The sequence below is a fragment of the Anarhichas minor genome, unplaced genomic scaffold (genome assembly GCF_050575085.1).
Source record: "Anarhichas minor isolate MPS153535 unplaced genomic scaffold, ASM5057508v1 ptg000014l, whole genome shotgun sequence".
Lineage (NCBI taxonomy): Eukaryota > Metazoa > Chordata > Actinopteri > Perciformes > Anarhichadidae > Anarhichas > Anarhichas minor.
The window spans coordinates 15363149-15388162 of NW_027466460.1; the positions used below are offsets into that span (position 1 = coordinate 15363149).

Genomic DNA, 25014 nt, shown 5'->3' on the forward strand with positions numbered 1-25014 from the left:
GTTTTTAAATCAAACCACGTTAATTTACTGAGTCGACATGGTGATAGGACAACGGCTACACTTTTCACTACATTTTTATAGATTTTCAAGATATACATAAAAAATCAACCATAAAATACAATGAATACACACACATATACATATTTGTATATATATATACATACACATATACATTTATATATTTATATATACATACACACACATATACATACATACAAATAATAGTAAATAAATAAAAAGAAAATATATATGAATAAAAAATAACAGTAAAAAATATTTATATAATTTATTACTCGTACTTCCAGAACACTACAGTCGACACATCAACTCCTCCGCTTACACTTCAACTGATCTCTAATAATCAAATAGAACTGAACAGACATCTCTGTCATTCATTAAATGCAAACAATATTTGTTTCCCAAAGTAATATAAAGCAAGGGAGGAAATTAGAATAGGCCGATCATTAATTGTAGTTTTGTTTATTGTTTTGTTTCCATGTAAGATATATATGTCACGTTTACATCAAGGACCAAGACTAATTGTAACATCCGAGACATTTACTTTTTTATTTTAAGTTGTGTGTAAGTCATGTCTAAGAAACTGAACTAAAAAACATTTTTAAGTTAAAAAAACTCAAAAAATAAGCTTTGAATGGGAGCGTGTACTTTCTGTATGTAGACTGTGTGGTTTGAGTAGTCGTAGTAGTAGTACTCCTCAACACGAGCCACTAACGGTCGGTGAGTCGGTCTGGTCTCGCTCCATACACGGGCTCGAGCGCTCCGCGGCAGTCTCGCGGGGGCTTTTCTCTCCATATATGGCCCTCCCGGCGCGCGAGCCTCTCTCCGTGTGCATGCATGCGGCCGACCAAATATGGACGAGGTGACCGGTTGAATTCCTGTCGAATACTCGGACATTCCTAACGGCTGTCTGGGGTGGTATGGAGGAGCGTATATAAGGACCCCCGGTGGTCGCTGCCGGTCGCACCTTTTTAACTGGAACCAGCAGCAGCGGTTAAAGTTTCCTCACTGACAGCCGGAGACAAGCAGAGGTAAGCGGCTTGGAGGAGCGGGTGCACCGGGGTGCGCTGGTACGGTTGGAGAGAGAGGGAGAGATTTGGTAGCCGGCTTCTGTTCACCTTCAGCGGTTAGAAAAAGCATTTTATTTTGTTATGACAGGACAACTTCCTGTCAGGGAGCCAAACCTGCTGCGTTCAGGTGCTGTCGGGAATTCTAGTGTTTTTAGTTGGAATGCCACAAGAAACTGGACAAATGGGAATTTTCTAAATAATGTAATGTTTAACAGTTAGTGTACAGTGTGAGCCATTCTAAAAGGGGAGTGAAAAGTTTTCAGATTCAACGGATAATATTTTAATTTTTAAATCTAAAATAGTTGATAGATTACAGTCTAATCTAACAATTAATCTCATTTCTCATGTTCTTTCACACAGACTTAAACTATATATAATACAACAATTATAATGTCTGTATATATAATATTTTAGTTAATGTGGATTTTTTACTTATTTAATATTATTTACTGTTTTATTACTTATTTATAATACTATGTCTTTTGGTTGCACTATCCACTATGCTGCTGTAACCCTGTAAATGTCCCCACGTATAAAGGATTATCTTATATTATCTAATAGAATTTGGCAACATCAAATTATTCCAAGAGACATGCATGAGGGCGTCCCCGGTATATTTTCTATCTTAAGGGGTTCTTGGCTGAAAACAAAAATCGAGAATCTCTGGTGTAATCAATCAGGGTAACAATTGTGTGATTTATGTAACATTGTACAATCTTTTTACATAATGTATATTGAAAATAGCCAGTTTTGAATGCAGCAAGACATGAATCAATCTTCTCCCAAATCTTTTTATTAATACAAATGTGTTATTAATCATAACGAAAGTGTTGAAAGAAGTCTACAGTTAAGTAATAATTTGAAAATGTAATCATAACAATAACTTGTGTAGATATTCTTTAAAGTTTTGAAGGAAAATAATGAAATAGAAAAATATCACAAATAAAATGATAATATTTAGTTACAAATGTATAACATCAAACACACACTAGGATGGGAATCAAGTCTGATTTATATTGTTGTACTGAACTTGTTTTTTTTTTTACATATTCCTAACAAAGAACACTTTGATGAACAACAGCTTAATATTCAGATGTAGGACTTTATGTGGAGCACTTGACGGCATCATTAAACTAAATGAGGGTTAATGGTGTTTCTGTTTACTACCTTCTATTGCAAGCTGAGTAAACTGTTGTCAGCTCTGGTTTAATGAGACGCAGAACCCAGACACTGCAGGACGGAGTGAGGACATTTAAGACTTGAGTTATAGTCATCATCCTTTTATTATTCATACAGTTTAAATAGAGCTGGGAGTGTTTCATATGAGGAAATCAAAAGGAATAGGATCTATTTGTTGGCCAGCTGTTGATTATCATACTCCACTATTGAAGAAAAAGCAATGAAATATAAAATAATAATAAACATTTATAAAATATTTCCCGAAAACAGAACAAAGGTTTATCTCTGGTATAATAGAATGAAAAGCCAAAATTTATTAATTTAGGTCAGAAAGTTTGGTGTCAGCTTTAACAAATGCAAACTTGTTTTTGGTCAGAATTAATAAAAAAATCAACAATAACAAAATTAGATGTACAACATGTATTAATGACTGTGGTGATACATTCTGTCATTCTTACATGATCGGGTTCATGCTTTCTCTTAGGTTTCTTGTGTGCATTCAACTTGTAATTGTTGCATTTCTGACAGCACCTGAAGGCAGCTACTAAAACTAAAACACGTCAGTTTTTAATTAGTTGTTAAATCTCTATGTCAGACAAATAGCCAGTATAAATGAATGTTGTTCTCAGTGTATCTGCTGTAATGAGACTCACCGGCCTCCTGACCTTCCTCCTCCAGAACCCGCAGACATGTGTGACGACGAAGAGACCACCGCCCTCGTGTGCGACAACGGCTCCGGCCTGGTGAAGGCTGGCTTCGCCGGAGACGACGCCCCCAGGGCGGTGTTCCCCTCCATCGTGGGCCGGCCCCGTCACCAGGTACACAAAGAGCATCTTTGTAAAAGAGCTGTAAAATGAAGAGGATGGAGTGTACAAAATATTGACGAAGGAGTGTGCAAATGTTCCCAGTATAATGAATGTACATGTAGACTTTATGTTGGTGTATCGTGTACTCTCCATGGTGAACTTGATGCGCTGCATGTAGATCTCTACATCAGCTCAGGGCCACAGGCAGCAGATACATTCATACAAATAAGGAACATAAACAACAGATAAAATGTGTTGCAACTTACAATTTGGGACCAAAGCTCTCAGTGTTGTTCATATCAGGAAGAATAGCTGAAAACGTTCTTGGAGTAAAGCCTTGTTAACTGGAGTAGAGTTGTAGAGGATGAATATAATGGCGGTGGACTTAAAGTAATCTTGAAGTCATAAAACATCCTCCTCCCCTCAGGGCGTGATGGTCGGTATGGGTCAGAAGGACTCCTACGTGGGCGACGAGGCCCAGAGCAAGAGGGGCATCCTGACCCTGAAGTACCCCATCGAGCACGGCATCATCACCAACTGGGACGACATGGAGAAGATCTGGCACCACACCTTCTACAACGAGCTGCGCGTGGCCCCCGAGGAGCACCCCACCCTGCTGACGGAGGCCCCGCTCAACCCCAAGGCCAACAGGGAGAAGATGACCCAGATCATGTTCGAGACCTTCAACGTGCCCGCCATGTACGTGGCCATCCAGGCAGTGCTGTCCCTCTACGCCTCTGGCCGTACCACCGGTGAGTCTGCCGCCTCCGTGTGTTCAAGAGGTCAAGGATTATAACTTCTTTCGCGGTATCTTTAGATAGAAATGCATTTAGAACCATATATCTACTCCTTAAATAATATCTGGTTGTATTTGGAAAACGTGGACAAAAGAATACGCAGAACTTCTGAGACAGTTACAAGTACACATAGTGAAATGCACATTCCTTTAAAAGCCCAGTGTTCATTTTTAAATAATGTTTTGACCGATCAACATGTGATTTACAGGATTTGTGCATCAATTTGATTTAGTTTCTTGATTGTTCAGTTATTTAATTCACTGAATTTGCCAAAAAAAAACAGACATTTCATTATGTTTGTTTAACTGTTAATCAATTAAATTGACAGAAAATGCACAGTAGAATTTGTTCTGCAATATGTCAGAAATAAGTTACTTGAGCCAAACACACTGTCTTTAAACGACAAGCAGCCAAAGTCTGTGCAATATGAATTTAGTTTCAACTATATGAAACAGAAACAAGTGAAATGTTTACTATTTTTACTCTACATATGATGGATTAGTAGATTAATAGAACATTTAAAGTATTTTAATTATTAGTCAAGCAAACATATTTATTTTTCAGCTTCTCTTATGTTGTGTTTTATTGCTTTTCTCCATTTTACATCATGTGAACTGAATATATTTTGGTTTTGGACTGTTGGTCTGACAAAAGAAGACATTTGAAGACGTCTCTGGGAATTATTAGTTGAAATACGAACTAACTATAGAAGTAAATCACTGAAATAAACCAACTTTATAGCCGGTGACACCTGATCTAGACATCAGGGCAGAAATGTTGTGTTGCAGTAATAAATAAAATATTGAACAAGAACTTGTAATTGAGAGTATTGTCGTGTTTCTGCTCTCAGGTATCGTGCTGGACTCTGGTGATGGTGTGACCCACAACGTACCCATCTATGAGGGCTACGCTCTGCCTCACGCCATCATGCGTCTGGACCTGGCTGGTCGCGATCTGACCGACTACCTCATGAAGATCCTGACGGAGCGCGGCTACTCCTTCGTCACGACCGGTAAGCGCTTTCACGTCAACACGAAACACGTCAATTCAATTTGATTTTAAGACCTAAAACTCCAGAAGCACGTTAGCTGTAGACATGAACCCTTTTCCTCCAGTTACTCTAACAAAAATATGTTTGAGAGATTTTAAAGTTTCTGATTTAAAGATTAGAATCATAATATACATGCAGGTACATACATGAATTTTGGCGATTGCATTCAACCCATCCTTAGCATAAAGAGCAGTGTGCTGCTGTAAAGTGCCCGTAGAGGAACTTGGGGTTCAGTGTCTTTTATGAGGACACTTCATCACGTGGACATGGAGGACCTGGGATCGAACTGCCTACCTTGTGATTAAAGGACGCTGTGTCCGCTGAGCCACAGCCGCCCGCTTACAAAGTCTGATATTTCCTCCTCGTTTCCAGCTGAGCGTGAGATCGTGCGCGACATCAAGGAGAAGCTTTGCTACGTGGCTCTGGACTTTGAGAACGAGATGGCCACCGCCGCCTCCTCCTCCTCCCTGGAGAAGAGCTACGAGCTGCCCGACGGTCAGGTCATCACCATCGGCAACGAGCGTTTCCGCTGCCCCGAAACCCTCTTCCAGCCCTCATTCATCGGTGTGTAGAACTGCATCCTGGCATGATGAGTAAAGACATCACAGCAGCAGCTTTCCGCTCCGAAATCTTGTCATTTTCTTAACCTGAATCTCCCTGCGCAGGTATGGAGTCCGCTGGTATCCATGAAACCGCCTACAACAGCATCATGAAGTGCGATATTGACATCCGTAAGGACCTGTACGCCAACAACGTGCTGTCCGGCGGTACCACCATGTACCCGGGTGTCGCTGACCGCATGCAGAAAGAAATCACGGCTCTGGCTCCCAGCACCATGAAGATCAAGGTAACCAACTCTACGTCACCCTCGACTGAATCGTACATCCACTAAATGACCAAAAGTATGTGGACACCTGAAAATGACACTCATAAGTGATAGTTCAACATCTAATTCTGAAACCAGGGGTATTAATCTGCTGCTGTAACAGCCTCAACTCTTCCTCTGGGAAAACTTCCCACATTATTTTGACTCCCATTCAGCCACAAGAGCATCAGCGAAGTCCAACACTGATGTTAAGTGATGAGGCCAATAGAAGACTTTCCATTATAAGAGTTGTGGTTCATTACAAAAGGGCTCTGTACCGACCAATCAACACCAAACAGGGGATGTCCACATAGTTTTGGTCATATAGTGAAGCAGATGGGATTTAGAATTGTAGGAAGCCGGTACTTAGTTAATGAAGAGAAGTACAAAAAGCTACAGTATCTTAATATAATCAAAAAAATGTTTAAACCACGGTTGTAGCTAAGGGTCATCTTCATTTCTGATTAATTGTTTCGTCTTTAAAATGTAAAATAGAGAAAAACGTTCTCTGTGACTTCTTCAAAGTATTTGTTTTATCCGATCAATGGTCCAAAAATCAAAGATAATCAATTTACAATTATATAAAACAGGAAATAAAATCAAAAAAGTAAGCTGGAAGCGGAGAATATTTGTCATTTGTCTTTGCTTGATAAAGTACCTAAATGATTACTCGATTTTAAAAGTTATTGCCAGCACATTTTTCTGCCGACGGATCAGTTACTGGACTAATTATTTCAGCTGAAGCTCAGCTGATGTTCATTCTTCACCTTGAAGACCAACTATTCTCCCCTCAAGTCCATTTCGTGGCTGTTGTGGAGCTTTTGAGACTGGAGTTCATTTTGAAAGTTAATTTTCTTCAAGCTAGCCTGGACTAGAAGTTCTTAGTGTGCTCTACAATTCCATTGCTGATGAAAACATATTATCCTTACCTTGACCGTGTGTATATTTGGGATATTGTGTATTTTGTATATTGTATATTTACACTTTCTCCTACTTTGTACTGCAACTGCTGCACAACACTTTCCCTGAAGAAGGATAACTGAAGTTTCATCTCATCTTAAAATCAAACAGGAGAGCAGCTCTTCAATGGACCTTGCAGTGAAACTATTTTGTCTTTTACAGTAAATGATAAATATGGTCTGCTGTGTTTCTTGCTTTGTTAGCTTTTTCAAACAGCCAGTGGAAGTGTCTAAAGAATTAGTTTTAAAAGCTAAGAATATATCGGCTGACTGTGTGATAACTGAGTCAGTGGTGTCATCCTCCCGTCTGTTACGATATGATTATTATAAGTGCTATCAGGCAATAAAAAATAAATGATTTCCTTCTCTTCTGCAGATCATCGCCCCTCCTGAGCGTAAGTACTCCGTCTGGATCGGCGGCTCCATCCTGGCCTCCCTCTCCACCTTCCAGCAGATGTGGATCAGCAAGCAGGAGTACGACGAGGCCGGTCCCAGCATCGTCCACCGCAAGTGCTTCTAAGACCACCTCAGGATCCAGAGCAATAAGACGCTGCCGTCCCAGGACTCTTTAAAACAACATCGTCTAACCTGTACATATGTTATTTATTCCTTCTGTTATGTGTGTGATGTTTTTTGTTTTTTTTTATGTGAATGATGTGTATGTGAAAGATTCGAAGGTACGACACACTTCAAGTCGGACCAACGGAGACAAAAAAAAAACACGGAAAAGACCAAAAAAGAAACGAGACAATGACATAAATAAAGTTCATTTATTTTCAAGTACGACTGCTGTGTGCTGTTTCTGGTTCTCAACACGTTGGATGTTTGTTAGACTTTAAAAAAAAAATAAAAACACAAAATATAATTAAAATGTAGTTATATGAGGTTAAGTTAAAAAAAAATAGAAGGTGTATAAAGGCTCTATCAGAAATAAAAGTCATGCATTCAAGATTTTACTTCAGTAAAAGTACAAAGTATTTGCATATACTAATACAATACACCATTGAATGTATTAATGTGTTGGTGATGGAGCTACCTGTAATTAGTATATATTACAGTATATAAATTAACTTTACGTATATACTGCTGTGTGTGTGTGTATATATATATATATGACATTGACATAGGCTACGTAGACTATGACATAGGTTGATACACATTTTATGACATTTTTATGACAAAGTATATGATGACATTTCTAATAAAATACTGTACAATTACCTTTTTAATGACTTTTTCGACATACTATATTCTACTTTTTTTTTTTTACATACAATAATATGACTTTTATGACTTTTGTCAACATACTATATTATTATTATTTTTTCAACATACTTTACTGAGACTTTTTAAAACATGCTTCACTATGACTTTTTTTGACATGTTCTACTATGACTCGACATACTATAGTGTAAAACATGGAGGATAAAATATAGGTTAATGTGGTATGTGTGGAGATTTTTTGATGTTTGTTGTGTATGAAATATTGTCATTCTATTGTCTGATCCACTCTCCGGAGCAGAAGGTGGCGCTAATGCACCAATAAGCTGGATGCAGGTTTTTCCTGCATTCAGTGAATATCAACTTCATTCACTAAATCAAAGAAAAGAAAATCTCTTTAATGCGGTATTCATCTTGAGGGGAAAGAAATGCTTGAAGTATTTGTTTTCCTTCAAAATGAACTCAATAAAGAGCTCCAGTTAGTCAACATCTAATAACTGATGCAATAGAATAAAATATAAATAAATAAAACAATCAATAAATAATAATTGTGCTTATCTCACTTATTATTTGCCATAAGAGCAGTAAATAATCATTTCAGAGTAAAATTCTGCTAGTTCAGTGAATTTCACATTTATATAAAGTACAAAACAAGTTAATAAAAACACTTGCATCAGCATTAAAGTTACAGTCTTGACCCAAAATAGAGAGTCGATAATGAAATGCTGTCATTAGAGCTCTTTTACTATATATAGAGAGATGTTTTGGAGTTTTGTTTGTTTTATACACCCTGGCTCTTATAGAGATGACATTCAGTTTCAGCTCATTTATACTTGGAATGAAAAAATGTAGCTTGTCTTCTGTGCAAAGAATTAAATTGTCTGTGATATACAGTATAATATCATAGTATTGAACATTAAATACATACAACGGTGTAGAGATGGAAAAGACAAACGGTACGTTAATGTTTAAATAGTTATTATGCTTCGTTATAATAGTATATATTTTGTCAATTATATTATACAAGTACAAATGTTACGGTCTTCACATACGTTTGTATCTACATGTGGAACTAAATGTTCACAAGCTTGTTGGTGCTACTCGGACCTTTTATTAACGCACAACAGTCCGTCTCGGTATATCTTCCGGAGTTTGTCTGGAGGAAACGTTTCTGTGGTTTAGTGAAAATGTCTAAAGTCCAAATGCTGAGATGTTTAGTCAACCAGCGACTAACTGCGGCTGCTGAAGAGATATTTGGTCTGTTTGAAAGAACGATAGCAGAGTACGAGGAGGAACGTTTTGCTTTAAAAGAGCAGAACGAGCGACAACAGAAACTCCTGGACGCTGTTTTCAACCCTCAGCTGCGGTTACACAGAGCAGGTAGGTTCACTTTATTAATTAGGGCCCGAGCACCGACGTAGTCGGAGCGGAGGACCTATTGATCTTCTAATGTTTATTATTATTATCGTACGTTTTCATCGAGAAAAGGAGGTGCCTGGGATACTGGTAATATTTTGAAATTTGGCACGCAAGGCAGTCACTGCGGTCAAGTCAGCAGACACTCAGATCTCCGTGGTCAACTCAGCAGACACTTAAATTTTAGTGCACCTATACGCTGAAACTTACGGTAAACGCAACCAAATGGTACAGATCGGGAGCGAGCGAAGGACTTTGCAAAGTTAGCGGAAAAATTAACGTGACAACTTCCTGTTTTCTAAAGACGAACATCCGGTTTTCAAAATAAGATGCCAACAAAGTTTACATATTGCATAATGCAAATAAGATTAAATTAATTATATTCCAATAAGTATAAAAAATGATACCTTCATGTCGTGAGTTAAAGGGAAAATACACCTAAATTGTGCGTAAAGTGTCTTTATTCTTTGATTTGAGGGTTGCTGGAAATTAATAATACCTGACTGACAGTCAATTAAGATATTTTACTTAGCAAAAACTCTGAACTGAATTTGTATCTTCAAATGGCAAATTTCTGAAGTTTTTAAGGTGCTATGAAAATGTTTTTCTCAAATTAATTTGCGAAATTGACTCAGCAGTGATTGTCAGAGCTACCTGCACAAACAAACGACCTGCATTTACTTTGACAGTGTTACTAACACTGAAGCGCATTCACACATTCAGTTTTTTGTCAATTTTACAGGCTTCCAGTTATGATTGTTTTTGAAGGTATACTCAAAACATTCAAGGCTTAAGACTGGCAAAATGACCTGGCTACGCCATTGGTAGACACATGAATTACTGTTTAACTCGTACACGCAGTGTATGATGGTCACAGAAATGCATGGCCGCATCAACCAGAGTCCTGCCAGTACCCTCGATGTCCGTGAATATGCAAGGGCCCCATCAATGCTGCTTGCAGCTTTAATTCTGTTCATGCTCCGGCTGATAACGTTTCTATGTAGTTTGGAGTGAGACTCGGTTGATTCAATGAATATTTTTCATCTTCTTCTGATCTGTTCTCTCAGCTTCTAGATGACAGAAAATATTTACACTTAAAGTAAAGTTTGTTCTCTTTGATAACACCACGTGGGTTTTGCAGCGTATTGAATTCTAAAATAATTCATATGTTCATGGTCACATAAGACGGGGCGACTGTGGCTAAGGGGATAGCAGAGGATCGGTGGTTCAATCCCCGGCTCCGGCTCTGCTAGTCGCATGTCAATGTGTCCTTGAGCAAGACACTTAACCCCAAAATTGCTCACGTAGTTGTGCCTACGGTGTAGAAATGTGATAGACTCTGAATTGTAAGTCGCTTTGGATAGAAGCGTCTGCTAAATGACTGTAATGTAATAAGAGTTTATTAAAATATTATATTGTCTGGGTCCATTGATACACTGGAAAGGGGGTGCAGCGTACATTAGTCAACTATAACTGCCCACATGATCAAATCTCAGCCGGACTTTATGCAGGATGCAGGTTCTTTGAATACTTAACAATGTTGATAGTGCCACACTTTTTTGCCACGTAAACTATTGAAGACCTCATTGCTGCTGGTGCATTGTGTCTTTACAATTTGTGTCGGCATGTGTGTTTGGTAACTGTGCACAGGGAGTGTAAGAGGGAATGATGGCAGGAAATAAAAGTGTATCTACAGGAGACTATTTGCTCAACACTAATATTTCTTTGTAACGTCTCTGTGTGTGTTTACTGTTTTCCTGCAGACGTCCAGCAGCTGTTAGTGGTTCAAGAAGAGGTTCCCCCTGAGCGGCAGAAGTGGAGCTCCAGTCTGGACCAGGAGGACCCAGAGCCCCCACACATTAAAGAGGAACAGGAGGACCCAGAGCCCCCACACATTAAAGAGGAACTCTGGACCAGTCAGGAGGGAGAGCAGCTTCAAGGTCTGGAGAAGGCAGATGTCAAGTTCTCATTCACTCCTGTGAAGAGTGAAGATGATGAAGAGGAAGCTCAGTCCTCACAGCTTCATCACGGCCAAACTGAACAGATGGAAACAGATGCTGATGGAGAGGACTGTGGAGGACCAGAAGCAGACAGGAAGTCAGGTCCAGATAGACATCCAGAACCAGATACTGATGACAATGGAAACTCTTCTGTCACTGATGGCAGTGATGATTGGAAGGAGACCAGAGAACCTCAGTCAGGTTTAATCTCTTTGAAACCTGATGAAGTCCATGTCAGTGATTCAAGATGTAGTTCTGGTGAGAAACTATTTATGTGCTCAGAGTGTGGGAAAACAACTGGCAAGAGTGGAAATCTGAAGACACACATGAGAATCCACACAGGAGAGAAACCTTACAGCTGCTCTGTTTGCAAGGAATCTTTTAAGCAGGGTTCAACTTTAAAGAGACACATGAGAATTCACACAGGAGAGAAACCTTACAGCTGCTCAGTTTGTAAGGAATCTTTTAAGCAGGGTTCAACTTTAAAGATACACATGAGAATTCACACAGGAGAGAAGCCTTTCACCTGCTTAGTTTGTAAGGAATCTTTTAAGCAGTGTTCACATTTACAAACACACATGAGAGTCCACACAGGAGAGAAAACTTTCAGCTGCTCAGTTTGTAAGAAATCTTTTAAGCAGGGTTCACATTTACAGAAACACATGAGAACCCACACAGGAGAGAAACCTTTCAGCTGCTCAGTTTGTAAGAAATCTTTTAACCAGCGTTCACCTTTAAAGATACACATGAGAATCCACACAGGAGAGAAACCTTTCAGCTGCTCAGTGTGTGATAAAAGATTTCGGCACAAGTCAGCTCTGAAGTCACACATAATTACTCATACAAGAGACAACCGGCTTTAGTGGTTCTGTTTGTATACAAAAGGTAAATCTGACACACCACATGGCACATAACGCTGTCCTCACACACAATTAGCCCCCGCTTGCGATTAGTGACACAATAAACCTTGATTGCTCTGAGAGATCCATGCTTTGTTTAAGGTGACGCTCTGAAGGCAAATCACTGTCAAATCACTGCGAAACTGTTTTTTGTCCTGGCCCCACAGTGGTGGAATGAACTCCCCACTGACATCAGGACAGCGGCGTCGCTGCCCATCTTTCGGCGCAGGCTGAAAACTCACCTCTTCAAGAAGGCCTACCCTGAGCCTTCCACTGAGCACTTATAGCATCTATTGTATTCATACTAGCTTATTGCACTTATTGTATTCATATTAGTTTGTGGCACTTATTGCATTCGTTTGTTTCTGCACTGTATGTTGGCTCTGGTTTATGCTCTTAGATGCTTGTTTGAAGAGAGGAGATGCACTTATGACTGCTGGTGACTAGTAGTTCTCTTGAATACCGATGTTGAATACACTTATTGTAAGTCGCTTTGGATAAAAGCGTCTGCTAAATGACAGTAATGTAATGTAATTGTCCTCATGGTACAGTAAGATTCATATTTATTGAAATACATTATGTAATGTAATATATTATACTTAATTTCATCACAATTAGTGATTAAAAGTAAACCAGGATGTACTTATTATACCATCAGCAAACAATTAAAACTCTTAAACTATCACCATCTACCGTGCTTCCACCATCATATGATTTACAACCAGATAGAAAACATTGCCGGACAATCGATCATAAACAAAGCACGATATCGTACACCAAAGGTTTAAATTATCGCCGTATGTATTTGCTACAGATCCCCGTGACGTAATGCTAATGCTAATGCTAACCAACCGGTGACGGCAGTGATCTTCACGTCAGCTACAAAGTCTCTCAGTTGTTGCAAAGTTCAGCTCTGTTACCGGCTGCCTCTCCGGACTTTTAGACTCGTCAGTGATGCACAGTCATATCGCACATCTCAATACCATGCGATCTCTTCTGGTGCGGTGTTTGTCCGATTCCGGACCGTATTTACTGCGACACGGCGTGTCACTGCGTGTCTGCTTATCTAGATTTCTAGCAAGATTGGTTCCGCCCTGTTTCTTTTCTGAATAGTCAGATTGTCAGTATTAATTACTTTACAAACTGCTTTACTTATTATTTTATTTACAATTAGCTTAGATATTTTTCAGTTCTTTATATTTCATCTATTTACATAAAAGAAAAACCCTGTTTGACTTGACCCTCACCAGCAAGCTCCACTCCCAGGTCTGGCTCCAGATAGTGGCCCCGGTTTCCCTTTTTTCGGCCCAGCTGCCACAACTCTTTTCAGATGTTGACTGAATTCTTGGTCTGAGGTCACGGGTCACACACACGGCCCTAAACCACGTTAAGGTGATTTATTGGAAGGTTGTAACATTCAAGATACGTTGCTTTCTGTTAATATTATAACATTACCCAGCTTAATAGTGTTGTTTTTACCGTTAGAATAAAAGTGTTGCTGATGTAAATATCTTCTTATATTAAGTTATTTTGCATGTTTAGATCCAGAATTGCAGAAAAATTCCAGAAGGCAATTCATGTGTTGATGCATTGACTTCTGCAAGTGTGTGTTTTCCTTTGTGTAATGTTATAGTTTCTGTTGTGTCTGTTTAGTCACCCAGTCCTACGCACCTTTTCACTTTACCCACCAGGTGGCCCTGTTTGTCCTCTTGTATATATTGGTTTTAATGGTTTTGAGGAAATGTTTTGCTATGATTTAGGTTCGATGTTTTCCTGGTAATTTTAATATCCCTTTTCTAGTAATGTGCATCCTGAGCTTAGTACATACTGTAATATCAAAAGAATGTATCTAAATGTAAAAAACAAGAATGAAATCACACATTGTCATTTTACTTATTGCTGAGGGAGCAGAGGAGCAGAAAAAGATCAGAAGGCAGTTAATGGGTTGAATTATTCTGCAGAAATAAATAGATGTCTGAAAACAATCAATTGAGTCGTCTTTTTTCCCATGTCCAACCCACACCCATTACATAAGGAAAAGATGGAAGGTAACTTGAGATGAGAATAATTTATAGAGGCTTTTATTTTGTAGGTTACCCACCAAGTTGCAGCAGAACCTGCCCTGCAGGTAGAAATGGGAAACACACCGCTGGATTCAAGAGTTTGAGTCTTCTATAAACAATAATTCTAAATTGTCAGGTTTTAATCCAATGAATATAAACTATATATATCCAAAATGAAAAAAAAATACTGAAGAAAAAACCAGAAGCCAGAGTCAACAACTGATTAACATAGAAACAGTTTAAAATAGAAACAGTACATCAAGTGAGAGTTGTGTGTGTTTACTGTATATAGAGAGATGTTTTGTTTGTTTTATACACCCTGGCTCTTATAAAGATGACATTCAGTTTCAGCTCATTTGTACTTGGAATGAAAAAATGTAGGTTGTCTTCTGTGCAAAGAATAAAATTGTCTGTGATATACAGTATCATATCATAGTGATGAACATTAAATACATATACAAGGGTGTAGATATGGAAAAGACAAACGGTATGTTAATGTTTAAATAGTTCTTATGCTTCGTTATAGTATATATTTTATCAATTATATTATACAAGTACAACTGTTACGGTTAACACATACGTTTGTATCTACATGTGGAACTAAAAGTTCACAAGCTTGTTGGTGCTACTCGGCCCTTTTATTAACGCACAACAGTCCGTCTCGGTATATCTTCCGGAGTTTGTCTGGAGGAAACGTTTCCGTGGTTTAGTGAAAATGTCTAAAGTCCAAATGCTGGGATGTTTAGTCAACCAGCGACTAACTGAGGCTGCTTTAAAAGAGCAGAACGAGCCACAACGGAAACCACCGGACGCTGTTTTCAACCCTCAGCTTCGGCTCCACGGAGCAGGTTGGTTAACTTTAGGGCCCGAGCACCGACGTAGTCGGAGCGGAGGACCTATTGTTCTTCTAATGTTTATTATTATTATCGTACGTGTTTCATCGAGAAAAGGATGTGCCTAGGATACTGGTAATATTTTGAAATTTGGCACGTGTTATGTTCAAAATGTCTCAAACGAAAGGCAAATGAAAAAGCCCCCCTCCTTGTTTCAGAGGAGAAGAGGCAGCCCCCCCCCCCCTGCTCTCTTTCTTCCATCAGCAAGCAGGACCGAATCAGCTGGTTGAAGTTTAAATCAAAAGGAATTTAATATACTAACAAAACCAAATGCAGTTACAAACTGAATTACACTATCAATATTTCATGAAATAGAGGCCGACAGACTGGTGTGTCTGCCTCATGGTCCAGATGAGGTCTGATTATCTCCGGGGATTCACAGTTTCTTTGTCCCTCAAGTCTCTGAAATGTCTCATATTACACATTCCTTAGCCCATCGATCAGCTCAGTGATTGGCTGAACCCTTCGGACTTCAGTCGGCCACTTCCTTGACCAATTCCTCCCCCCTTCTTGAAGGCTGTGCTCAGAAACTCTTCAGCAACATCCCCCTCTCTCTGACTTTATGGCGGTGTCATACATTCTCTGGTTTCTCTCACAGTGCACAACAAATTCAGTAACTCTCCCTTTAATTTAAACCTTCTACAAGTAAACATATTGTAACACATAATATCCATCGCTAGGAGCGCTTTAAAACTTAAATTCCTCACACACGCAAGGCAGTCCTGGCAAAAATTGCTGTCTGATTGGGATGTCCAGCTGCGGGATGACATATTGGCTCGATAGCGCCCCCTATTGAGTAGCCCCAACATTGGGTTTCACCCAGCTGTATGAAATTTGGTAGGTATGTGTAACAATATGGGACATACAAAAAATCCTCTTGGAGTTATTGGCCAAATCCCAATGTCCCCCCCCCCTTACGGACTCACGGACTTTGAGGCGCGCTCCTGCGAAGTCCGTGAGGGTTTATGGCTGTCCCACTGTCAAATCGTCAAGTGTTTGAGGGCTCTCTCGCAGCCAAAACCCAATGTCCCCCATAAACCCTCAAACCCTGAACCCTCAAGGACTTACTGACGTCACCTGGTAAGTGGGTGAGTGTGAGAGACTGTGAGGGCTTGAGATGGTGGAAATAGGAATGGGACAACACTTTGCTGCAACATATCACATTACCATGAAAACGACAAGAAATATGATGTATAATTGTGTGTATTTATTTTATACTTTGTACTCCCTGATTTGAAAGTCTTCAGGCTCTTTCCTCACGAGATGAGAGGTAACTCATATAATCTATTTACTCGGTTTTGTCAAAACCGCTTCAATGACAAAATCAAATATTTGATGAATAAATAAATAACTTCTGATTTCATGTTTATTTTTTGTTCCATCTTTAACCCTTAATGTTTCTGAGTAAATGTAATACTCCAGGCTGAACACACGTGATCCGTCCTCTTTGTTTACCTTTTTTTACGTCTCCATTCGTCCACTGGTTACCCCGTGTTTAACGTCACATTGCAATGATTTGTGGTTAATTTGTGATTAATCATCATAGTGTGTAATAAAGTTCTACTGCTGCTGTTCCTTTTCAAGTAACAAGTCCCCGAATATCAATGCAGAGTGTCAGTGAACAGATATAAAGCAGTAGTGTGTTCACGTGAACGGAGCAGGTTAAAAGCATTTAACGGCGAAAGTCATGGCGAGCGGAGGAACTTGAGAAGCCCCCGGCGTCATTTAAGTCGCAAGTTTTGGAGCATTTTGTCTTCCCTGTAACTTATAATGACGGATAAGGGTGGTGGACGAAACCGAGCACCACTCCTCCAAGACCCGTTTGAGAGGAGAACTCTGGCGGAGAAAGTGCTGATCCCAGATCAACCTGACCTCACAATCAGACAGCAGACTAGCAGTACATGCGAAGCTTCTCCAGTACCTGTACACCAGACAGGTTTGGCTAGCTGGATGCAATCATGCTAATGCATATTTAGCTTTTTAAAACAACGGGACAGATCCATCATGGAGAGTTAGGGAGTGAGGGATGAGGAGGTAAGGAAACATGAGAACACCAGGGCACACATGGAGAACTCTGTTAAGCAGCCATATAGTTGTCCTCAGTCTCATCTGCTTAACTTGGTCATGGAGGCATCAACATTTAATTGAGATGGTAAATTAACAGTGAAAACTCAACATAGCTTAATTTAACACCATTATTCATAATTACACATGTTTACTTCTCCTGATTTTTACCTCTATAACAAGGTCCATAGGGGCATCTCAATAAATAAACATGTTCTATTATATTATATTTATTGCTGGGCAACGATTACAATTTTCAATCTCATGATTTTTCTGCGATTAATTGCAAAATTCAATTAATTCAAAAGTAGTGTATTGCGCACTTGTATTCAAAAAGTACTGCTATATGAACAAAAGTGCAATAACATTTGATTTGCAAACACTACAAATAAGTTAATTTTTAAGAGCAGTATTCCCTTTACACAGTAGCAGTTAAAATACAGTTATGATTCTGATAATAGATATTCAGCCAGTGTTCACAACTTTATCTTCATGTGTGTAGTAGATTTGAAATATACACCTTGAAAACTGCAAACCTATCTACGTCATGTTTTTTTTTTTTTTTTTTTTTTGTTAAATTCTCAGTAGCCATAACTAAATGATATGCTTATTATACATATTCCAAACAAAACAACTTTAAAAACCCTAAAAATCTAATTTAAATGAATCATCCATTTTTAGTTTTTTTTGGTATTTTGGTCAGACACATGCAAGGCTGATTACCGTAATATGTCTGGTATTTGTTATAAATGTACGTTGGTTCATAGAGGGTGATAAGAAGCTGTACATGGAGGGACTTAGGACCCCGGGGAATGTCGGTGAAGCATGGGAACCTGGAGGGAGTCTGTACCCGGGCAGTAACCTGCATGCGAAAGCAGGGAGAGAAGAAAGAAGGCGCCACACACACAGCTGTTCACTCCTCGCTGCCAGTTCTTGTGTTAAAAATGTCCGCTTAATAATTTTAAAAAAAATGCGTTAACGTGCGATAAAATGATTGTGGGTTTACCGCCCAGCACTAATATCACGGAATTTGTTTTTTCGGGTTAAAGCATTAATTAATTAACGCCGAAAAGAACCAGCCGGCCAGCGAGCGGTGAACAGCTGTTTGTGTGGCGTGTCTTCCGTTCCGTCACTTCCTGTTTCCTTCACCTACATTCCCCTGAGTTGCCAGTAACCGAAGAATACAACTTCACCTATTTTTTGGGAACCTTTAATTTTTTTCCTGTTTTTGTGAATTTCCTTGCACCACCTCACACTAGCCTGCCATTTTGACTTCTCATGACATTACAATATTTACACTTAAAGTTTGTTCTCTTTGATAACGCCACGTGGATTTTGCAGCTTGTTGAATTCTAAAATGTTTCCTATGTTCATGGTCACAAGAGAGTGGATTAAAATATTATATTTTCTGGGTCCATTGATGCACTGGAATGGGGGTGCGGTGTACATTAGTCAACTATAACTGCCCACATGATCAAATCTCAGCCAGACTTTATGGAGGATGCAGGTTCTTTGAATACTTCTCAACAATGTTGGTAGTGCCACACTTTTTTGCCATGTAAACTATTGATGACCTCATTGCTGCTGGTGCGTTGTCTTTACAAATTGTGTCGGCATGTCTGTTTCGTAACTGTGCAAAGGGAGAGTAAGAGGGAATGATGGCAGGAAATAAAAGTGTATCAACAGGAAACTATTTGCTCAATACTAATATTTCTTTGTAACGTCTCTGTGTGTGTTTACTGTTTTCCTGCAGACGTCCAGCAGCTGTTAGTGGTTCAAGAAGAGGTTCCCCCTGAGCAGCAGGAGTGGAGCTCCAGTCCGGACCAGGAGGACCCAGAGCCCCCACACATTAAAGAGGAACAGGAGGACCCAGAGCCCCCACACATTAAAGAGGAACAGGAGGACCCAGAGCCCCCACACATTAAAGAGGAACAGGAGGACCCAGAGCCCCCACACATTAAAGAGGAACAGGAGGACCCAGAGCCCCCACACATTAAAGAGGAACAGGAGGACCCAGAGCCCCCACACATTAAAGAGGAACAGGAGGACCCAGAGCCCCCACACATTAAAGAAGAACAGGAAGACCCAGAGCCCCCACACATTAAAGAGGAACAGGAGGACCCAGAGCCCCCACACATTAAAGAGGAAGAGGAGGACCCAGAGCCCCCACACATTAAAGAAGAACAGGAAGACCCAGAGCCCCCACACATTAAAGAGGAACAGGAGGACCCAGAGCCCCCACACATTAAAGAGGAAGAGGAGGACGCAGAGCCCCCACACATTAAAGAGGAAGAGGAGGACCCAGAGCCCCCACACATTAAAGAGGAACAGGAGGACCCAGAGCCCCCACACATTAAAGAGGAACAGGAGGACCCAGAGCCCCCAGTCTGTAAGAAATCTTTTAACAATTGTTCAGCTTTAAAGACACACATGACAATCCACACAGAAGAGAAACCTTTCAGCTGCTCAGTTTGTCAGAAATCTTATTACAATTGTTCAAATTTAAAGAAACACATGAGAATCCACACAGGACAGAAACCTTTCAGCTGCTCAGTTTGTAAGACATCTTTTTACTGTTTGTCAGCTATGAAGACACACATGATAATCCACACAGGAGAGAGACCTTTCAGCTGCACAGTTTGTAAGAAATCTTTTAACAATTCTTCAACTTTTAGGCTACATATGACAATCCACACAGGAGAGAGACCTTTCAGCTGCTCAGTTTGTAAGAAATCTTTTAACCGGGTTTCACTTTTACAGACACACATGATAATCCACACAGGAGAGAAACCTTTCAGCTGCTCAGTTTGTAAGAGATCTTTTAACCTGGATTCACAATTACAGTTACACATGAGAGAAACCTTTCAGCTGTTCAGTTTGTAAGAAATATTTTAGCCGGAGTTCAACTTTAAGGACACACATGATAATCCACACAAGAGAGAAACCTTTCAGCTGCTCAGTGTGTGATGAAAGATTTCAGCACAAATTTGCTCTGGAGTCACACATAATTACTTGTTGGCCCCAGGTGTTCCCTTTACCTCATCATGTGCTTTGAAACAAATATAAATCAGGCCTTCCTTTTTGCAGTCAAAGGGTTCATCCTGATTCGAGTTTGATAAAGACTAAACCCCCACTCTGAAGAATTTCACATTACAGTGCGAATTTCCGCCCCCAAATGCAACACTGCTCTCATTGGACGAGCCCAGGGATGCCGAGGTGGGACTTGCGGTTTTACAGCCGGATACTCTCAAAACTATAAAAACCCTGAGCGTACCTGAAGGCAGCGCTCTTCCCCCCGACTCAGCGTCAGTGCAAGAAAGCACGCACGCAACGTTTGCTGTTCTTAAAGAAGATCCTGGGTTTCTAACAGTTTTATATTCGCTGGACAAATCCACTGGACTGTTTGTTTGTTTTGTTCGCATCCGGGACGAGGAAGCGAACCATTTTTCCTGCAGAAGTGAACCATCCTTCTTCAGAGAGAGAAGCACATTCCTCCTCGCCACCCAAGTCGACTTTGTGCTAGCTAAGTAAGGACGTGAATTCCCTTACTGAGCCGAAGAAATTCTCTGCCACTGAGAGAATCTATCGCGCCGCACGGAGCCGCGCTGCCTGAGTTCCACCGACAAACTCAGAAGAACCACATCCTCAGCCATAAATCATCTCATAGTAAGCTATTTACGGAGTCTGGGCAGATTTAGAGTTGGATTATGGTGTTTCATTATCTTGTTCCGTGTTGCTTAAAGTACTGTTATTTTTATAACATGGTGTGTATGCTTAATAATCGCCGAGATTAGCGATCGAGATCGTTAATGTGGTGTAGAAGTTATTGTGTATGTTCATATTACTGCAATCGTGTTGAGAGAATTCCCCGCTAGCGAGGTTGGAAGTTGTTCCTCATCAGTTCAGAGGTCAGAACCGCAACTGTGCTATCAAAGAGTTGTCAGCTGTGTTCCTCTAGCTGAGAGAACAATCTTCCCCACTCCAGCGTGGTGCGTAGGGTCTTAATCTTTTGTTTTTGGAGGGTTTATTTTGTTTTGTTTGCTTTCTCTCTTCTTTTACTAACCCACACACATATAGCTTCAAGCTAATGTAGCTACGGGTTGCGCTAACGGCTTCAGACACGTGTACATAACGAGGTCTCTATTGTCTGCCATTTTAGAGTCTCGAGTCATCTTGTGGTCTCGCGAGAGGCGTCGCCACGTTTCAGATTACGTCATACGTTGTCTGAGCTGTTCTCTCGCCCCTCCCCCTTACACACACACGCACACACACTGCATGCACACACTTCTCCCCCTTACCATAGTTTGTTGATTTTAGATAGCGTGCTCATGGATGTATAGTTTTGTTGTTAGTTTAGATATTAGTTGATTAGATCATTATTATTGGAACTTAATAAACTCTGTTATATTTTAAAGAGCAGCTGTCTGTGATTACTTTGTGCATGTATTGTGATAATAGCTGGATATGTGGTCTGTTGCTCGAACTTAAGCTTTCACCTTTCACTCTGAATGTGTAATAGTACTCAGACTATTGACATTGTGAGTGAACACTAATTATGAGACTTAGTTTATCGTTTGGTTATTGGTCCCTGTTCACAGGGTGGTGCCCCGTTATTATTAATAATCATTCATAATTTTAATGACATTGATAATTCTATTGATGTCAATAATTTAGTTTTCTTAAATGCTGATAACTCAAACACGCTCCTTTTCGTCCGCAACATACTCATACAAGAGACAGCCTGCTTTAGTGGTTCTGTTTCTTGTACAAAAGGTAAATCTGACACACCACTTGGCACTTAACGCAGGGGAAGAAATATGGTGCTTTTTTCCTATCTTTATTCAAAAGCATGTTTTAATTTGAGAGCATTGCTTATTGATTCCACATTCAGATTTTGAATTGTTTCCCCTCAAAACCCTGTCCTCACACACAATTAGCCCCCGCTTGTGATCAGTGACACAATTAACCTTGATTGCTCTGAGAGATCCATGCTTTGTTTAAGGTGACGCCTCCTCACGTTGGCAGGGAGCTTAGTACTGTCTTTAGTTTGATCCAGTAGACTAATTGAGTTTTTATTTTCTAGTTAGTGTTGGTTTTCTAGAGGGGTCCGGGGCACGCTCACCTGGAAGAAAATGATGTTGTGAACTGTTGCACCCTTGTTGCCATTTTGAGAGCAGTGCGGAGGCAATCCTTCAATCATAAATCATAATGTGCGTGAAGAACCGAACGTTCTAAAAAAATAAATAAATGGAGCGCTTCTTAATCAGACCTGTGAGTGTGAGGAGAAATGAGGATCAGCAAACAGTCTCCGTCACCATCTCAGGTTCCAAAGATACAATTCACACACCCAGCGACCATCGAAATATGGAAGCTAGATTGGCTTGGGGTGGAGGAAGACGACGACGAGAAAAAGAGCCGAATTTTTTGCAAGGCATGTCGAACTTGTGGACAACGAGTTGCCAAAGTCTTCATCAAGGGGAGCGAAAACATAACGAAATACGTGGCCTTTCGTCACCAGGCGACCAAGCAACACGCCATCGCCTGCGGTGAGTGATAACTAGTAATAATTATTTAGAAATTATTTAGTTCGCTTTAGCTAGTTTAACGTTAGTTTGCTAACGTTAGCTAGCTCTGATGGTGCGTTAGCTACTAACGTTAGACAGAGTGCAGTCAGTGAGTGATTTTTCCCCCATCCTCATAAGTTACTGCCATCTTGTGGTTGACAAGATGGCAATTGTGGAAGCTGTGAATCTGATGCAGAAGACAGCGTTCTGCAAAATGGTCAAGCTGTTTGACATTGCTTACCATATTGCTAAACACGAGATGCCATTTGCTTATTATCCATCTCTAGTCAATCTGGAGAAGCGGCATGGAGTTGATTTGGAAGATGCCTACATTAACCCCAAACAAGCAAGGGTTTTTAAGGGTTAGCAAGCAAGTATTGGCTTCCAGATATATCGGTGTCCTTGTTGATGGGAGCACAGGCAGGTCAACAGCAGAGAAGGAGGTCCTTTATGTGAAATTCCTGCATAAAGGTGTCCCTCGCATGGCATTTCTAGGGTAATTATCAATGATGTATTGCTCTAGTTTATTGTTTATCAATTAATCTAAAGGTTACTTACACACATACAGTACAAGGATTTCTCTGAAGTTGCTCACTTGTGTTTTGTTTAGTTTTTTTTTACATTGTGTGTTTTTATCATCCTAATAGAAGTGAGGACACTGAGAGCGCCACAGCTGACGGCATCCGGTCACTGCTAATCTCAATGGGCATCCCTAACTGGACCGATCATCTTGTTGGATTCGGAGCAGATGGAGCCAATGTTAACTTTGGATGCAGGCAGGGCATCTACATAAAGCTAAAGGAGGACATGCCATGGCTAATGGGCATTCATTGTTTAGCTCATCGTTTAGAGCTAGCCTGCAAGAATGCCTTCCAGGGAACTTATTTCAATCAAGAGGTTTGTGTACGGTGCTGCACGGTGTAGTGGCTAGCACTGTCACCTCACAGCAAGAGGGACCCGGGTTCGATCCCTGATCCTGGGTGGTCCTTCTGTGTGGAGTTTGCATGTTCTCCCCGTGGCAGCGTGGGTTCCCTCCGGGTTCTCCGGCTTCCTCCCACAGTCCAAAGACATGCAGCTTAGGTTATTTGGAGACTCGAAATTGCCCATAGGTGTGAATATGAGCGTGAATGTTTGTCTGTCTCTATATGTGCCCTGAGATAAACTGGCGACTTGTCCAGGGTGTACCCTGCCTTCGCCCAATCTCAGCTGGGATTGGCTCCAGGGCCCCGCGACCCTGCCTTCGCCCAATCTCAGCTGGGATTGGCTCCAGGGCCCCGCGACCCTGAATAGGATAAGCGGTTTGGATAATGGAATGGAATGGTTTGTGTGATATTTTAACTTTTGATATAAAAAAACGCATTATAAAAAAACATAGTATTTATTAACATTACTGGACCCTAAAGCAAACAGTATAAACATTGTGGGACTTTGATTCTCAACGCCTTGTTTGTGTTTTTCCTTTGATTTTTCAGATTGATGGATTCCTGTCTTTCTACACATCATTCTATCGAGGGTCAGGGAAAAGATGACGGGAGCTGGACCAGCTGGCTGAACTGCTAGACGAGTCTGTCCTGACACCTACTAGAGTAGATGGGACCAGATGAGTTGATCACCGCAGAAGAGCCCTTAAAGCACTCGAGACGAACATCCCTGCAGTCATCGCTCATCTAAGTGAGGTGGGAAGTGATCAGCGGCAAGATATAAAGAAAGCAGATGCTGCAAGAGTGAGAGGATGGCTCAAGAAGGTTAGGTCCAATGAATTCCTCCTCCATACAGGTCTTTACATGGATGTTTTGGGTGAGTTGTCCCATCTATCTCTCCAATTCCAGAAGGACAGCATCTCTCTTCGCACAGCTGTGGAGGCTATTGAGACTTCCAAAGAGGTGCTGAAAGACATGGCGAAAGGTGATGGCCCAAAGCTGAGAGCAGTGAAGGTGGAGTGTAGGTGTGGTAGCTACAGAGGTGTAGAGCTTTCTCACACTTATGCAGATGCTGAGGAGAGATTGAAGAGTTCCAGAGAGCTGCTCATCCATGACATTGTGGCCTACCTTGATGAAAGGTATCAAACAGACACAATCCTCATGGCCATGTGTAAACTGGACCCTAAGCACTGGCCTGAAGATCTGACTGAGCATGGTAACGAGGAGGT

The 25014-nt window shown here is 40.6% G+C and overlaps 2 protein-coding genes across 2 annotated transcripts in view; both read left to right on the forward strand.

Annotated features, from left to right (window-relative positions):
* The first annotated feature begins 893 nt into the window (after positions 1–893).
* Positions 894–7525, forward strand: acta1a (actin alpha 1, skeletal muscle a). The gene is made up of 7 exons (XM_076091815.1): positions 894–1049; positions 2946–3085; positions 3501–3825; positions 4721–4882; positions 5294–5485; positions 5587–5768; positions 7122–7525. Exons 2-7 carry the CDS (start codon positions 2957–2959, stop codon positions 7263–7265), a joined length of 1134 nt encoding a protein of 377 aa, XP_075947930.1. The 5' UTR covers positions 894–1049; positions 2946–2956; the 3' UTR covers positions 7266–7525.
* A 1554-nt stretch (positions 7526–9079) lies between these two features.
* LOC142950126 (uncharacterized) overlaps positions 9080–25014 on the forward strand; it is a 33814-nt gene continuing 17879 nt past the window's right edge. The window contains exons 1-5 of the mRNA XM_076092024.1: positions 9080–9346; positions 11146–12244; positions 13532–13547; positions 15000–15192; positions 19055–20180. Of these exons, the coding sequence (XP_075948139.1) occupies positions 9154–9346; positions 11146–12244; positions 13532–13547; positions 15000–15192; positions 19055–20180 (2627 nt within the window). The 5' untranslated portion in view covers positions 9080–9153. The remainder of the gene's footprint in view (positions 9347–11145; positions 12245–13531; positions 13548–14999; positions 15193–19054; positions 20181–25014) is intronic.